Source organism: Dendrobates tinctorius, unplaced genomic scaffold (assembly GCF_039654945.1).
Source record: "Dendrobates tinctorius isolate UK_male_01 unplaced genomic scaffold, ASM3965494v1 ptg000369l, whole genome shotgun sequence".
In the NCBI taxonomy this organism is placed as follows: Eukaryota; Metazoa; Chordata; class Amphibia; order Anura; family Dendrobatidae; genus Dendrobates; species Dendrobates tinctorius.
The window spans coordinates 315,460-332,323 of NW_027362035.1; the positions used below are offsets into that span (position 1 = coordinate 315,460).

The 16,864-nt window shown below is 47.4% G+C and overlaps 1 protein-coding gene across 2 annotated transcripts in view; it reads left to right on the forward strand.

Annotated features, from left to right (window-relative positions):
* LOC141075750 (uncharacterized) overlaps positions 1–16,617 on the forward strand; it is a 54,859-nt gene extending 38,242 nt beyond the window's left edge. For both annotated transcript variants that reach the window (XM_073562895.1, XM_073562896.1), the window contains exons 4-12: positions 144–246; positions 734–819; positions 1,148–1,248; positions 8,841–8,911; positions 10,130–10,237; positions 12,491–12,561; positions 12,781–12,898; positions 14,595–14,759; positions 15,383–16,617. In XM_073562895.1, coding sequence (XP_073418996.1) covers positions 144–246; positions 734–819; positions 1,148–1,248; positions 8,841–8,911; positions 10,130–10,237; positions 12,491–12,561; positions 12,781–12,898; positions 14,595–14,759; positions 15,383–16,150 — 1,591 coding nt within the window. In that variant the 3' untranslated portion in view covers positions 16,151–16,617. The remainder of the gene's footprint in view (positions 1–143; positions 247–733; positions 820–1,147; positions 1,249–8,840; positions 8,912–10,129; positions 10,238–12,490; positions 12,562–12,780; positions 12,899–14,594; positions 14,760–15,382) is intronic.
* The last annotated feature ends 247 nt before the right edge of the window (positions 16,618–16,864 follow it).

Genomic DNA, 16,864 nt, shown 5'->3' on the forward strand with positions numbered 1-16,864 from the left:
TGTGGGATCATGGCCAGGGTGCACGACTGGAGATGTGTGGGAACATGGCTGGGGGGGGCCCATGGGAACCTGGGAGCGTGGCCGATGGTGCATGTATGGCAAATGCTCACCATTCCGATGCTTCTCCATCGTTGTCTCCTCAGACCGGTGCCGGTGATGGTTGCAGACATAAAGCGAGGAGTGGGATCTAACTTTGGGGCAGAAAAGTTGGGGGAGCTGTTGCGGCTTCTCCCAGAAAAAGATGAGGTAAGTGCATGAGCTGTACAGAGAGCTCCTCCATAACCTGAAGCCATCACCTCATGAAGCCTCACTATAAGAAAAGTTCCCAGCAGACCTCATTCCTGCCCTGTATACAAGACCATCCACTTATAGCCTCCCCTGGAGTATAGTGTGATGGCCTCCGCTGCCTCCCCTGGTGTGTAGTGTGATGGCCTCCGCTGCCTCCCCTGGTGTGTAGTGTGATGGCCTCCGCTGCCTCCCCTGGTGTGTAGTGTGATGGCCTCCGCTGCCTCCCCTGGTGTGTAGTGTGATGGCCTCCGCTGCCTCCCCTGGTGTGTAGTGTGATGGCCTCCGCTGCCTCCCCTGGTGTGTAGTGTGATGGCCTCCGCTGCCTCCCCTGGTGTGTAGTGTGATGGCCTCCGCTGCCTCCCCTGGTGTGTAGTGTGATGGCCTCCGCTGCCTCCCCTGGAGTGTAGTGTGATGGCCTCCCCCATTTTCCTCATTTGTGATACAGGTGAAGAGACTTCGGGCATTTAAAGGAGACAGAAGTCGCTTGTCTGATCCAGAACTTTTTATGGTGATGTTGGTGGAAATTCCCAGGTGAGATCAGACGACCATTATCCTCTAACTGACCCCATGCCTTCTTCAGACCATCGTTTTTTCACACACTGACCTTTATTTACATTTCACCCCCATCTGTTATCTGTGCTGTTCTGTTCTCTCTAATAAAACTGTCCAAATCTCCTCTGGGCCCGTCGGCCCCTGCCCTCGCCTCCTCTCTCTGGGCCCGCCGGCCCCTGCCCGCGCCTCCTCTCTCTGGGCCCGCGCCTCCTCTCTCTGGGCCCGCGCCTCCTCTCTCTGGGCCCGCGCCTCCTCTCTCTGGGCCCGCCGACTCACTAGCTCCCTGATCCTCATTTCTCATTTCTAGCTTTCATCGGAGGCTTCAAGTGATGATCCTGAAGGAAGAATTCTTTCCACAGCTGAATTCCTTGAAGCAAGCAGTGGAGGTGCAGATGGCGGCTGCTACCGGTGAGGTTTGTGGTCTTCTTCTGGACCGACCATTTGTTCTACAGTAGCGTTCCCAATACTAGCCGTGTGTTCACAAACAGCAGTGATCACACAATATTATCTCCAGCACTGGGAACATTGGACGCTGTTTCCTAATTCGCAACATAAAGAGAAATGTGGAGAATGACCATGAATGACCATTTTCCATTAATCAGCAGTGTCTGTGTTTGTCCTGCTCTTTATGAGGATTTATTATTCCTGTCAATCACTGACCTGATATTTCGTTGTTACCCGCAGTTTTTGCATGGAGTCACCAACTTCTAGCCCTGTCACCCGTTATTTATTCCAGCCCTGGATGCTCGGACTGCATCCCACAATGTTTTGGCACTTGTTGGCTTTGCCTCAGAAATGACATTTTTGCTGTCCCCCACAAAAGTGTTCTATCGGATTAAGGTCCGGGGATCGGGCCGGCCGCTCTGTAACCTCAATTTTGTTGGATTGGAACCAAGATTTTGCTGGTTTCCTGGTGTTTAGGGTCGTTGTCTTGGTGAAACCCCCATTTCAAGGGCATATCCTCTTCAGCGTAAGGCAACATGACCTCTTCAAGCATTGTAATCAGTGATTCTCCATGAACCATACAATTCTTATTTATTGAAATTCTGTACAAGTTTATCATCACCAATACAAAATTTAAGAGAGTGAACTATCTGTGCTGTCAGGATGGACTCCTGGATACAATATTACTGGAAGGTCTAATCCTCATTTTCCAAGATGTCCCTCCTGACAGCACCATGGAGAATACCTAAGTACTACATCACTAAGGTGGGACTACTGCCGGCAAAACCTTCCGGCCGAAGGCCATCTGGCCACCCGCCAAGGTATCTAGCTTATAATGTCTTCAGAATGTGTTTACGCTAGACCATGTAGCTGCTCTACTAATCTGATCTACCAACGCCCCTGCCCTTTCGGCCCATGATGTTGCTACCGCTCTGGTGGAATAGGCTCTCAGGCGCTCGAGGACGGGCAATTTCTCGGCCTCGTATGCTAGGTAGATGTTAGTCGTTATCCATCTAGCTAAAGAAGATTGATGTTTTTTCCCCTTATTTTTCCCCGCACACTGGACAGACAGATTAGTGTCCTGTCTCCACTCATGAGTAGCTTCCAGATAGTGAATCACTGCCTGCCTAACATCCAAAGAGTGGAAGAATTTCTCTTTAAGGTTTTTTGGGCCTGGCAGAAGGAGGGAAGTATTATCTCCTGATTTACAGTGGGTACGGAAAGTATTCAGAGCCCTTTAAATTTTTCACTCTTTGTTTCATTGCAGCCATTTGGTAAATTCAAAAAAGTTCATTTTTTCTCATTAATTTGCACTCTGCACCCCATCTTGTCTGAAAAAAACGGAAATGTAGAAATTTTTGCAAATTTATTGATAAAAAAAAAAAAACTGAAATCACAAGGTCATAAATATTCAGCCCCTTTGGTCAGTATTGAGTAGAAGCACCTTTTGAGCTAGTACAGCCATGAGTCGTCTTGGGAATGATGCAACAAGTTTTTCACCCCTGGATTCGGGGATCCTCGGCCATTCTTCCTTGTAGATCCTCTCCAGTTCCGTCAGGTTGGATGGTGAACGTTGTTGGACAGCCATTTTCAGGTCTCTCCAGAGATGCTCAATTGGGTTTAGGTCAGGGCTCTGGCTGGGCCAGTCAGGAATGGTCACAGAGTTGTTCTGAAGCCACTCCTTTGTTATTTTAGCTGTGTGCTTAGGGCCATTGTCTTGTTGGCAGGTGAACCTTCAGCCAAGTGATGCAGCAGCAAAAAAGGCAAATGCAATTCTAGGATGGATTAACAGAAGCATACAGTCTAGATCACGTGAAGTCATTATTTCCCTCTACTCCTCTTTGGTCAGACCTCATCTGGAATATTGTGTCCAGTTTTGGGCACCACATTTTAAAAAAGACATCAACAAACTGGAGCAAGTTCAGAAAAGAGCGACCAGAATGGTGACCGGTCTGCAAACCCTGTCTTATGAGGAAAGGTTGCAGGATTTGGGAATGTTTAGCTTGCAGAAGAGAAGACTGAGAGGAGACTTAATAGCTGTCTACAAATATCTCAAGGGCTGTCACATTGTAGAAGGATCAACTTTATTCTCATTTGCACAAGGAAAGACTAGAAGCAATGGGATGAAACTGAATGGGAGGAGACACAGATTAGATATTAGAAAAAACTTTTTGACAGAGTGATCAATGAGTGGAACAGGCTGCCACGAGAAGTGGTGAGTTCTCCTTCAATGGAAGTCTTCAAACAGAGGCTGGACAGACATCTGACTGGGATGATTTAGCGAATCCTGCTTTGAGCAGGGGGTTGGACCAGATGGCCCAGGAGGTCCCTTCCAACTCTACCATTCTATGATAAGTCTGAGGTACAGGGCACTCTGGAAGAGGTTTTCATCCAGGATATCTCTGTACTTGGCCGTATTCATGTTTCCTTCAATGGCAACCAGTCATCCTGTCCGTGCAACTGAAAAAACCCCCATAGCATGATGCTGCCACCACCATGTTTCACTGTTGGGATTGTATTGGGCAGGTGATGAGCAGTGCCTGGTTTCTCCACACATACCGCTTAGAATTATCACCAAAAAATTCTATCTTCATCTCATCAGACCAGAGAATCTTATTTCTCATAGTCTGGGAGTCCTTCATGTGCTTTTAGCAAACTCTATGTGCGCTTTCATTTTGTCGGGCCACTCTGCCATAAAGGAACGACTGGTGGAGGGCTGCAGTGATAGTTGACTTTGTGGAACTTTCTCCCATCTCCCTACTGCATCTCTGAAGCTCAGCCATAGTGATCTTGGGGTTCTTCTTTACCTCTCTCACCAAGGCTCTTCTCCCATGATTACTCAGTTTGGCTGGACGGCCAGGTCAAGGATGACTTCTGGTGGTCCCAAACTTCTTCCATTTAAGGATCATGGAGGACACTGTGCTCTTAGGAACCTTGAGTACTGCAGAAATTCTTTTGTAACCTTGGCCAGATCTGTGCCTTGCCACAATTATCTCTGAGCTCTTTGGCCAGTTCCTTTGACCTCATGATTCTCATTTGGTCTGACATGCACTGTGAGCTGTGGGGTCTTTTATAGACAGGTGTGCGCCTTTACAAATCAAGTTCTATCAGTTTAATTAAACACAGTTGGGCCCCAATGAAGGAGTAGAACCATCTCAAGGAGGATCACAAGGAAATGGAAAGCATGTGACTTAAATATGAGTGGCTGAGCAAAAGGTCTAAATACTTATGACTGGCTTTCGCTTCAGGGTCACCCAAACTGCCTTTAACGTTCTGAAGTTGTAGGACTGGATCCTGATGTCTGGAGACCAAATTCCTTGGAAATACTTTCCTTCTAGACGGGCTCCCCATTCTTCTTTGCTTGCATCTGTGTCGATCGTTATGCAAGGCAACAATATCCAAGGAACTCCCTGCGTGATGTTCCTGGAAGAGGTGCACCATCTTTGTGACTATTTTAATGCCGGGGATAGACAGATTTCTTTGTCTAAAGACCTCTGTCTTCTGTCCCAGGTTGAAAGGATCTCCCTGTAGTCCCCTTGTGTGGAACTGACCCCAACAAACACACGATATGCAGGCTGTTAGTGTTCCCAAGAATCTCATTGCAGGCCTTCTGGACACCCAATTTTCAAGGATTAGCCGTCTTGTTCACCGCCTCTTGCTTCTCCTCTGGTAAAGGCGGAACTCTTTGTCTGGAATCTAGAATAACCCTTAGAAACTTCTCGGTTTAGGATTCAACCTAAGCCTACTAAAGTAGAGATCACGAGACTGAGCTGCTGTTCTAATTCTGCCCCTGAACTGGATATCAGTAGAAAATCATCCAAGTACGGGACAATGAACATGTCCCTCTGTCTCACATAGGCCACAGTCTCGGTGACCGGCACCTCGGGTATTTACAAAGCTGACGCAAGACCGAAAGGAAGAGCGCAAAACTGGAAGTGGTAGCACTTGTTTTTTATCTTTAGGGTGAACCGTAGTTAGTTTTGAGAGCGCGGGTGAATTGGATCGTGGTAGTATGCGCTCTTTAGGTCTATCACTGCATTCTTGACTATGAGAGGAATTGTGGTCTTTAGAGACTCCATTCTCAACCTTTTGTATGTTATCCACTGATTCAAGGGCTTCAGTTTTATGATTTTACTGCTTTCTCCCTATGTTTTTTTTTATTTTTTTTTTAATTTTTAACAGGATTGAATAATGTCCCTGACCGACTTCTGGTTGGGCAACTGGGACCACCACTCCTGCTTTTAAGAGGTCTTTTACATCTGTCCATTTAGGGGAGGTGATTGTTCTGGATCGGAGATCTGTCACCTCAAACCTTGTTGAGGGGGTCTGACAAATTCTAAGGTGTAGCCCTGAGAAATGGTGTTTATGACCCACTGATTTTTTTTTTTTTTAGACGAGTCTCCATGAATATAAGAATTCCCCGAGGTGACCCCCTACGGATATGGCGTCCTTGTCTCCTGTTTTTTTGAACCGACCCAAAACGCGATGGTGGGGCTCTAGTTTTACCCCCTCTAGGGTTGTCCCACCGACTAGCTTTCCCCTTTTCCCAATATTCCTGCCTCTGAGAGGGGCGGGTCCCCTGAAAAGGGTAGTATCTCCTAATTTTCTCCTCAGGAATCCCTTTTTTCTTGTTGGTAGCATTTTCTAGTATATTATCTAGACGTGGCCTGAACACCCTTAAACCTGAAAATGGCACACAGTTTATTCTTGGACTGGTAATCTCCCGACCAGGTCTTCATCCATAAGGCTCTACAAGCTGCGTTGGTTGAAGAATTGTTTCTAGCGGCAAACCGCATAGATTCCGCCGAGGCATCTGCCAAGAACCGGGTGGCGAGTTTTAACAGGGGAAGACCTTCTAATGTGGTATTCCAAGAAGTTTTCCCTCTTAACTGATCCTCCCAGTTGGTCAATCCATAAGTGCATGGATCTGGCCACTGACATGGTGGCAATATTCGTTTTCATGATTGCCGCTGATGCCTTCCAAGCCCTCTTAAGGAGGCCGTCCGATTTCCTGTCCATAGGCTCTCTGAGGCTAGACAAATCTTCAAAGGGGATTGAAGTCTTTTTTGACACTCGCCACCGGAATGTCAATTTTTGGGATCTCGTCCCAGGTCTTTATATCATCCGGGTCAAATGGTAGACAGGGCCTGAAATCCCGAAGGATGACCAAACGCTTCTCGGCGTCCTTCCCCCTCCTCCATAATCATTGCCCGGATGTGGTCCTTTACACGTAAAGCACCATGTGGGTTGCCCTCCCAGGGCTGTGGGGTACTCTGTACCGGGCCGGTGTCAGCGGGATGTGTCACAGCAGCAGTGACCCGGTCCGTGGCCCTGGGCGCCCAAGTAATGGTAGAATGTAGTTAGATGAATAGTTTGTGACGCCACCTGTGGTGTTCGGCAAGGGAGTTGTTAAGCCGACGCTGCATGCAGATCCGCTGGGACTGATGGTATGGTGCAGCAAAGATGTAAAAGCTCCCCACAGGTGAAGCTGTAGTCCCAGGGCAGTGTAGATGTAGTTGGCACAGAGATGTAGCAGTGCCGGAAAAGTAGGAAGCAGACAAGACACAGCGGGGTGCAATTTCTGTACCTTTACTTGATAACTGCAGTCCAGGGTCCTGATTACAAATGGTAACGGAGCAGGCTAGCCTGGAAGCAACTCAGGGTTTCTCTCTCACAGACAGGCTGTGCAGTCTCCTTCCTAGCGCCTTGTGGTGTGAAGCACTCCAGTACTTAGTTACTCTGGAGTTCCTCCTGTCAGATGTTCCCAAGAACCTTACTTGCATGGCAGATGGCTGTAGCCTATCTCGGGGACTCCTCACTCCTGAGTCACGGCTCACTATCCGAGCTGCTGTTGTGTCTCAAGTCTTAGATGAGAGTAGGGCATTTACAGCCCACTACTCCTCTGGTATCTGTTGTAGGACTGTTGGTATCCGTACAACCGTGGAGACCAGGCTCCAGTTCTTGCGCGTTCAAGCTGAGGGAGCTCTCCTTCCTAGCTCAACCTCCAGCTTCTCTCTACACGTCTGCACACTTCACCCTCCGCAGACTAACTGACCACTCCTTCCTCTTGGCCCTTTGAAAGCACTCCTCCCCTTAATCCCGGTTCAGAGTTCCCCCTGCTGGCCTTGAGTGGAACTGTGTTGTATGCATGGATTGACTGCGAGAGAGACCCTTCACTGCCTCCAAGCCTGGCATTACCTTCCCCTGGAGGAAGGCAAAGCCACTGTGGCGACCATACTCCTGGGGGCGCCACACCATGTATCTGTGACCTCAGGCCCCCAACATCTCGTTTTGTACTGACTGAGGTCTTTGGGGTTCCTCTATCTTCGTCGTGTTCCTAAAAGCCTGCAGTAGCTCATCTGTGTCATCCGAAGACGAGAGGTACCTCTTGCCCACAAAAGTACGCTGTTCTTCTGAGCAATGCTTTGGACAACCCATATTTCTCAGGCTTTCAAGGAGAAATGCATGAGCAACATGTCCTGGCTTCACCCTTAGATAAGGGCCAGGCACCAATTGGTAAATTGTGTGACATTTGGGATATAATTTATACCAAAACCAGCGATTAATCTGGTTAGTTGTATTGGACAGAGTTTTCTGAACACTAATGTATGTGAAAGTTGAAGTTTTGCTTTTTTTTTTTATAAATTTCCACAACCTGAAAATAAATCTGAACCTAAACTCCAGACCTAAAGGGTACTTCACACATAGCGAGATCGCTGAAACATTACAGGTTTTGTGACGCAGCAGCGACCTCGCCAGCGATCTCGCTACGTGTGACACATAGCGGCGATCGCCCCCCCCCCCTCGCTGCAATATCGTTGATCGTGCTCGAATGTCCTGGGCCATTTTTTGGTAGTCCGTGTCCCGCTGGCCGGCATGCATCGCTGTGTTTGACGCCATAACAACGACGAGCGACCTCGTTGGCGACTCAGAACTCAGGGACGCAGGCGTGATTTTGCTTTGTCTTTTCAACGCCCCCTCTGCTCCGATTGGAGGTCTCAAATTAGGATCTTTGTAGCGTTTCCTTTTATAGGTCACCTATCAATTATATGCAATCATAACATTTAACATGTACAGTTATAATAATCGCGTGTCCCTGTGTCAGTGACTGTGGATCCACAAATGGATAACGCACTAGCGACTCAGACAGGGACGCTGAAGCAAACCGCGTAGTGATAGCGCAGTAGTGGCCACCAATCGGAGCAGAGGGGTGTGGAAAAGGCAACGCTGAAGCACACCTAGCGAGGTCTGAGCCGTCAGAATCGCAGCTGTGTGACAAGGTCCCAACGACCGCCGAGGTCGTTATACAGATCGCCGGATCGTTGCTGCGTCGTTGAGTAGATCTGCCTGTTTGACAGCTTACTAGCGACCATGTAGTGACGTACCAGCGATCCTTACCAGGTCGTATCATTGTCGGGATCGCTGGAGCATCGCTATGTGAGACGGGACCCTAAGTCTTAGCTCTGCCCTAATAACTCTGGGGATCACATGAGACCCTGCGGTGCCCCCGAACCCTAAACCGCCTCCACTCACCACTGTGTCCTGTCTGGTTTCAGAGCTGCTGCAGTGTGAGGATTTACACGTCGTCATCCACCTGGTGCTGAAGGCTGGAAACTACATGAATGCTGTGAGTACTGCAGACCTGTGCGGACCCCGCACCCCAAATATCCCAATGTTGGGGGTAACATGGCAGTTATACCTGGCCTCAACAAACATCGCTCAATTGTTATAATGTCAGATGTGTAAATACTTTTAGGCCAAAAAATATCTTGGGCGTGACCTGGCCATGGTCTCTTTAGGAAAATGAGATCTGCAGGTATTGGAGCAGTGAGACCCTTAACTGAGCCGCGATAATGAATGGGACGAGTACAAGAGTTAGGAGTTGTCACATGACGTGAGGATGGAGTGTCTGCTGTCCGTCCTGCAGTTCTGGAAAGAGGGTGCTGTCTCCCATCTGTCCTGCAAGGGGAGGGGGGGGGAGGATGGCGTCTGCCCTCTGTCCGGCTGTGCCCGGCGGAGGGCGTCTGCCCCCTGTCCGGCTGTGCCCGGCGGAGGGCGTCTGCCCCCTGTCCGGCTGTGCCCGGCGGAGGGCGTCTGCCCTCTGTCCGGCTGTGCCCGGCGGAGGGCGTCTGCCTCGTCTTCTGTCCACCTTGTGATCTTCCCTCGTGTAGTGCTGGATCTGGCATTCTGCACCTGAAGTTATTAGTTGTAGAATTGCAAATCAGTTTCGGAAACATTTTTGATCCACTTATATTAGTGGCACATACAATTTCCTATTGTATCTAATATTCACTTATAAGGGTTCTCCAATAAATGTAATTAAATTAATACACATTTAATATTTAAACATTGTTCTAAATACCTTTTATGTAGCAGGAAGGTAAGCTTTATCTACTGCGATCCATCAGGATTGTAATCATGGTAATTTCCAGGACACACAGTAGTGGAGCACAAGACGGACGCGCTGACACTGTCAGGCTGACTTGAGATGGATGTTAACTCCTTTCTTTCACTGAAAGAGAATGATCTTCCCATTTAGTCCGGCTCTAGTCAGTGTCTTGTCAGGTTGGCTGAACAGAGGAACGTGCCCTCACAATGTCCGACAGGACTATTCTGACTTGACCTCTGCCTCTTGCTTAGCAGCCCGTCCTACTCCTACTACGTGTCCTCTGAGATCAAGGACCGACTGCCCCCTTAGAATCAGTAGATAAAGCATACTTTGTTCCAACTCCCTTTTATATAGTAAAAATGTTCAATATTTAAAGGTGTTTATTTTACATTGTGTATTTCTCGGTAAACCCCTTTAAATTCTATTCATTATGACAGCGTGTTCTTTGCCTTGTAGGGTGGATACGCAGGGAGTGCAATGGGATTCCGCATGGGATCACTCTTAAGACTGGCCGACACTAAAGCAAATAAACCGGGAATGAACCTGATGCACTTTGTAGCAGGGGTGAGTGGTGGCCTTGTTGTAGACAGGAGGGCTACATGAACCTGCCTGGCCATATATGAGGTGGGTTATAGCAGAGGTGAGTGGTGGCCTTGCCGTAGACAGGAGGGCTACATGAACCTGCCTGGCCATATACGAGGTGGGTTATAGCAGGGGTGAGTGGTGGCCTTGCCGTAGACAGGAGGGCTACATGAACCTGCCTGGCCATATACGAGGTGGGTTATAGCAGGGGTGAGTGGTGGCCTTGCCGTAGACAGGAGGGCTACATGAACCTGCCTGGCGATGTACGAGGTGGGTTAGGAGTGGGCGATGGAGACCTACAGTGGGGAAAATATTTGATACACTAACCTATTCCGCAGTGCTTTACAGTTTGCACACATTATCATCGCTGTCCCCAATGGGGCTCACAATCTAAATTCCCTATCAGTATGTCTTTGGAGAAGAATGGAGAGGTCTGTAATTTTTATCGTATGTACACTTCAAGTGTGAGAAACAGAATCTAAAAATAAAATCCAGGGAATCACATTGTAGGATTTTTATATGATTAAATTGTATTTTATTACATGAAATAAGTATTTGATCACTGAGCAATCAGCAAGAATTCTGGCTCTTACAGTCTCAAACATTACCGTTAGTAACAGACTACGCCGTCATGGAAATCCTGCAGGCCACGCAAGGTCCCCCTGCTCAACTTCAGCACACGTCCAAGCCTGCTCACACCATGTCCAGGCCTGTTTGAAGTTCACCAGTGACCACCTGGATGGTCCAGAGGTGGCAAGGGAGAAAGTCATGTGGTCAGATGAGCCCAAAATTGATACCAAAAAGTTCAACTCCACGCATCATGCTTTGAGAAAGAAGGATGAGTACAACCCCAAGTATACCATCCCAACCGAGAAGCAAGGTGGGGGAAACATCATACTTTGGGGGTGCTTTTTTGCAAAAGGAACAGGACGACTGCACCGTAATGTAAGGATGGATGGGGTCATGTATGGCAAGATTTTGGTCAACAACCTCCTTTCCTCAGTAAGAGCATTAAAGATGGGTTGAGGCTGGGTCTTCACACATGACAATGACCTAAAGCACACAGCCAGGGCAACTAAGGAGCGGCTCCGTAAGAAGCATTTCAAGGTCCTGGAGTGGCCTAGCCAGTCTCCAGACCTGAATCCAATAGAAAATCTTTGGAGGGAACTGAAACTCAATGTTGCCCAATGACAGCCCTGAAACCTGAAAGTTCTGGAGAAGATCTGTATGGAGGAGGGGGCCAAAATCCCTGCTGCAGAGTGTGTGCAAACCTGGTCAAGATCAACATGAAATGTCTGACCTCTGCAACTGCAAACAAAGCATTTCTGGACCAAATATTAAGTTCTGTATTTTTATTATATCAAATACTTATTTCATGTTATAAAATGCAAATTAATTATGTAACAATCCTACAATGTGATTTTCTGGATTTTATCTTTAGATTCTGTCTCTCACAGGTGAAGAGTACCTACGACAAAAATTGCAGACCTCCCCATTCTTTGTAGGTGGGAAAACCTGCAAAATCCAGTGTATCTATTTTCCCCACTGTACCTGGTCGCAGGTAGATGGGGTGATGAGGGTGGGTCGACGGGAACCTTTCTGCAGATAGACTAGGTGTGGCGGAAGGCAACAGGGCCATGCATGGTTGCAGATAGATGGGACAGAGGGGCATCTGAGACCTACCTGGCAACTGATAGCTTGGGGGTCATGATGAGGGTTGGTGATGGGGACCTACCGGTCTGTAGATAAGCAGGAGAGGGGATTGTGAGTGGGGGAGCAAAAAGGTCCAACCTAGCTGCAGTTAGACAGGGAGAGGGGTGGTGTGCCTGTCTTCCTGCAGATAGAAGAGTAGAGGGTGACAGAGACCTGCAGATAGACGGGGAGGTGGCGGGGACCTACCTGGCTGCAGGTAGGATGGGACTTATCCAGTTGTCAGTGGTGTAACTTGAAGCTCATGGGCCCCAACGCAAAAGCTCAAACGGGACCCTCAATTATTGCAAGTCTTTAATAGCATTAGTCATTTTACATAGGCAAAAGCGACTTTTGGGGCCCATAGGCTCCAGGGCACAGTTGCGATTGCGTCCCCTGCACGTATTGTAGTTACGCCCCTGCCAGTTGTAGATTAGGGAAAGAAGGTTAGGACCTGATTGCTGGGGCTTGCCTGGCTGTGGCCAGTAGAGTGGCAGGCAGATGGGACTGGGTGGCTGGGACTTATCGATCTTCTTTAATACGCAGGAAGCTGAGAGAAACAATCATTCACTTCTGACTTTCCCGGAAAAGCTGCCACACATCAGCCAGGCATCTCGGTGAGGATTTCTTTATATTGATCAATGTGGCTTACATATACTCTTCCAGGGGGTTGGTGTGGAGGTGATGGGGTTATATACCGGGACGGAGGTCACATTACTATGTTGTGTTATTAGTCGTGATAAGGTGATTCTCTTCCTCAAATACCTGAGGGTAAAGCTCTCCTCCAATTATTGGTGTGGCCTTACACCATCCATTAACAGAGTGTTTCTATTTAGTATCACATCCCAGGAGGTGGAGAGTGACTTGGAGACATTATCTCAGAGACTTCAGAGCACCAAAGAAGCCCTCCGAGATCAGCCAGACCTTAGACATGAAATGGCGCCATTCCTGCAGGTGAGTAGATTCCACTTTATACTCTTGGTAAATTTTAAGGCCTGATGGCATGGTGAGAAATCTGCGGAAGGGTTTTCTGTTTTGGAAACTTATTTTGCTTCCAGGGCCTCAATCGGGAAAAGTCATTGCTGAGGTCCCATCACTAATGGTTATAGGAAGTCACTAGTCATTACTGCAGGGCTAATGGAGGAAATACAAATAATCGGTCAACCATACAGATCACAGCTACAGCGGGTCCACCACAGAGAGATCTGCTCCTTCAGGTGTTTACCCCACTCAGAAAGACTTGCATTACTGACCGGACTGTTTTGAGTCGGGCTTTTTCTTGAGATGCATGGTCTTGTACTCACTGAGCTTCAGTATCGGCCACGGTGGGCAGGTGAGGTTTTTGTTTCCTGAAATGGTTTTGAGGAGTTTTTCTTGAATCATTTTTTTTTCCAGCTTATTGATTATTGATAAACTGGAGAAATGGGCAGCAATTAACAGAATGGTTTTTAACAGGGAGAAATGCAAAGTACTACATCTGGGCAATAAAAATGAAAAAAGCATATATAGAATGGGAGGAATAGGGCTAAGTGACAGCACAGGTGAAAAAGACTTGGGTATACTAATAGATCACAGACTGAATATGAGTCAACAGTGTGATGCAGCAGCAAAAAAGGCAAATGCAATTCTAGGATGTATTAACAGAAGCATACAGTCTAGATCACGTGAAGTCATTATTTCCCTCTACTCCACTTTGGTCAGACCTCATCTGGAATATTGTGTCCAATTTTGGGCACCACATTTTAAAAAAGACATCAACAAACTGGAGCAAGTTCAGAAAAGAGCGACCAGAATGGTGACCGGTCTGCAAACCCTGTCTTATGAGGAAAGGTTGCAGGATTTGGGAATGTTTAGTTTGCAAAAGAGAAGACTGAGAGGAGACTTAATAGCTGTCTACAAATATCTAAAGGGCTGTCACATTGTAGAAGGATCAACTTTATTCTCATTTGCACAAGGAAAGACTAGAAGCAATGGGATGAAGCTGAATGGGAGGAGACACAGATTAGATATTAGAAAAAACTTTTTGACAGTTAGAGTGATCAATGAGTGGAACAGGCTGCCACGAGAAGTGGTGAGTTCTCCTTCAATGGAAGTCTTCAAACAGAGGCTGGACAGACATCTAACTGGGATGATTTAGCGAATCCTGCTTTGAGCAGGGGGTTGGACCAGATGGCCCAGGAGGTCCCTTCCAACTCTACGATTCTATGATTCGATAGTGCTCAGTTTGGTGTGGATACCACCTTGTACTTTATTTTTCCTGCTGGGCATTTTTCGAAACTTGAATCAGTAAAATAATGCTGAAAAGGCTGAACGTGTGAACAACAAAGTCATTTAACAATAGAAACGAATAGGAAGAGTCTTTCAGACTTTTTTTTTTTTGTCGTGAACCCACTGGAGAAGCTTAGTGTGGACTAGCTGAGCTTTTTCAAGTTGTCCTCTCAATAATGACAGTCACGTAAATAGTTTATACAATCCAACCGTCAAGAAAACTTGGCTCCTGAGCCTTGTCTTCAGCTTCAGATTGTACAGGCGTTAAATGATGGTGAAAGACCTGCTAGACTTTGATCCCTCAATCTGCAGTGTCTCCTCTGTGTATAGACATGGTTGGATCTAATGGGGTCACAAATCACATTCTTTTTTTCACTCGCAGGTGGCGGAGGTAGAGCTGTGTGAAGTGCTCTGCTCCTTGCAGAGTATGCAAGATGCTCGCCGGGCCTTAATGGACTATTTTTGCGAAGATGAGTCCACGTTCCGGTTGGAAGAAATGTGTCTGGTCTTCACCAGCTTCTGCGCCAAGTTCATGTCTGCTATCCAGGTGAGCAATAAACCAGTCATTTCACGTTCCTGACAGATACAGATTCACATGGCCTTGGCTGTCATTTGGTGACAATTATTTACCACAAAGTGATGATATTTCGGCTGATGTCTGGGGTCTTCAGTAGCAGGGAATGAGGAGTAATCAGAGTTGATGGTTCCACATTTGCAGATTACCTCCTTCATCCCCAGTTCTAGAGCAGGATGCTCCAGCGCCTCCCTTTAATTACTCCTTATGAGAAATAGTAGTGAGACCCTCAGGCTGGTATTCCTGTGTAGATGGGGAAACCTCCTAAAGCTAATGTTGCAGTTTTGGACTCCCCATAACCCAGGTTGCCCCCTCACCTCTTAATTATGCTCATTTGAAGTCATTATATAATTGCAGATGGTGAGACGATACGTTCCACCAAGTAACCGGTCATGAGATAATTGTATATCGTATCCTCATCATTCCTAATCCTGCCATTGTCTGCTCCATTTGTATTCGTTGGGTTGTGTATTCAGTACAGGATAAGTTTGGTTCCATTTCCCATGGCGTACCTCAAATACAACCATTTCTTGCTAATGTTAGTACAGAAGGACAGCCGTTATGCATGAAATATTATCTAATTTTCTGCTTTGCAGGAGAACAGAGAACGTGAAAAAGCCGAACACAGGAAGGAGCGTCTAGAGAAACGTCGTTCTATAGCGAGTTGTTCCTCACAAGATAAAGATCTCCAAGATGTTGAATTGGAGTTTTTGATGCTTCGTCTGCCTCGCAGACGCTCAAGTAGAGGTCCACGACCACTTCCTCGATGTCACTCAACTGATGTTCTTAATACTTCGCCCACTGGTGGTATGCTGTTGAAATCGTCTGCTGGAGCCTCAACCAACATTACTGTGGAGCCCATCAGAGAAGAGGATGACGTTGCAGCAGAGAGCCAAAGTCATGGACTGAGGAGACCACGAGAGGACAGCACGGAAAGTGAAGGACATCCAGAGACTCCAGGCAAGATGAACAGGAGACATACCCTTGGCAGCCTCCCTTCTTGCAAAACTGAGGAGGAGAGGCAATCCGTTCGTACCTCCCCAGTTGCATCCACTAAGGATTCAATGATATTACCTTGTGAGCCAGTCTCCAGTTCTTCTCCATGCATTCCAAATGCTAATTCCCGCAGCCAAGTTCTAAGATCATGGACTGCAGATGGTTCTCAGAAGGACCCCCCCTCTCCTACCTTAGGCACCCCAAGCCCCTTCCGCCTGGGTGGACTCTTCCATAGGAGAGGAAGTTTAAAGAGTCCTGAACCTCTGACCATCCAACTAGCAGATGGTTCCCCAAGAGGAAGCAGTGAGGCCTCTGCACTTGCCACCTTTCTAAGACGATTTGACAATGCGCTTCGATCACCTAAATAGGGCACAAACTTTGATGACATTAGGAAAAGACAAAGTGTCCATCCGTTTTTGAGGCCTCATGCAGACTGTCACCAGCAAGGGCGCACAATGATGGAGGAATCATTGGATGGCTTCTGGGAGAGGCGGTAATACCCAAGCACTGATCTTTATAATGTTGGTTTTAATCATTGACTCATCATAGAGGATACAGACATGACAGGACTGAGTCATGGTTACTAGGAGTCCAGGAGGAGTGACCAGCACAAGCAAGACTCTTCTGTTCCTCTCTCCTTATTTATAGCACTTTGATCTGGGACGTTAGTAGAAAACACAGCACCAGCATTTTACAGTTCTTAATGTCCAGCTGGACTGTTCTGCCCCATCCTGCCCCTGGCTAAGTTAAACTTTAAATGTCTATCACTTTCTTTTTAACTGTGAACAGGACAGATTGTATGTGGATTTAATAAAGGGGATTTGTTCTGGAGGAATTGAGCTGTGTCTCCCGTGGTGTTGTGGTGACGAGCCCTGGAACGGGTCATAGTTGGGGCGGTGGAGGACTATTGTGTGCACTGCAGGCAGAGAGTCTTAGTCTTACAAGGTCATGATATGTCCATAGTAGGACCTGCATGCCATGGCCGCATTTAGATTTGAGTCTGGATTCCCCGGATGTTCCTCACGAGGAGCCCACAGATGGGTCTTCTGCAGGATCGCAGCTGTGTCATTATTCAGTGCATG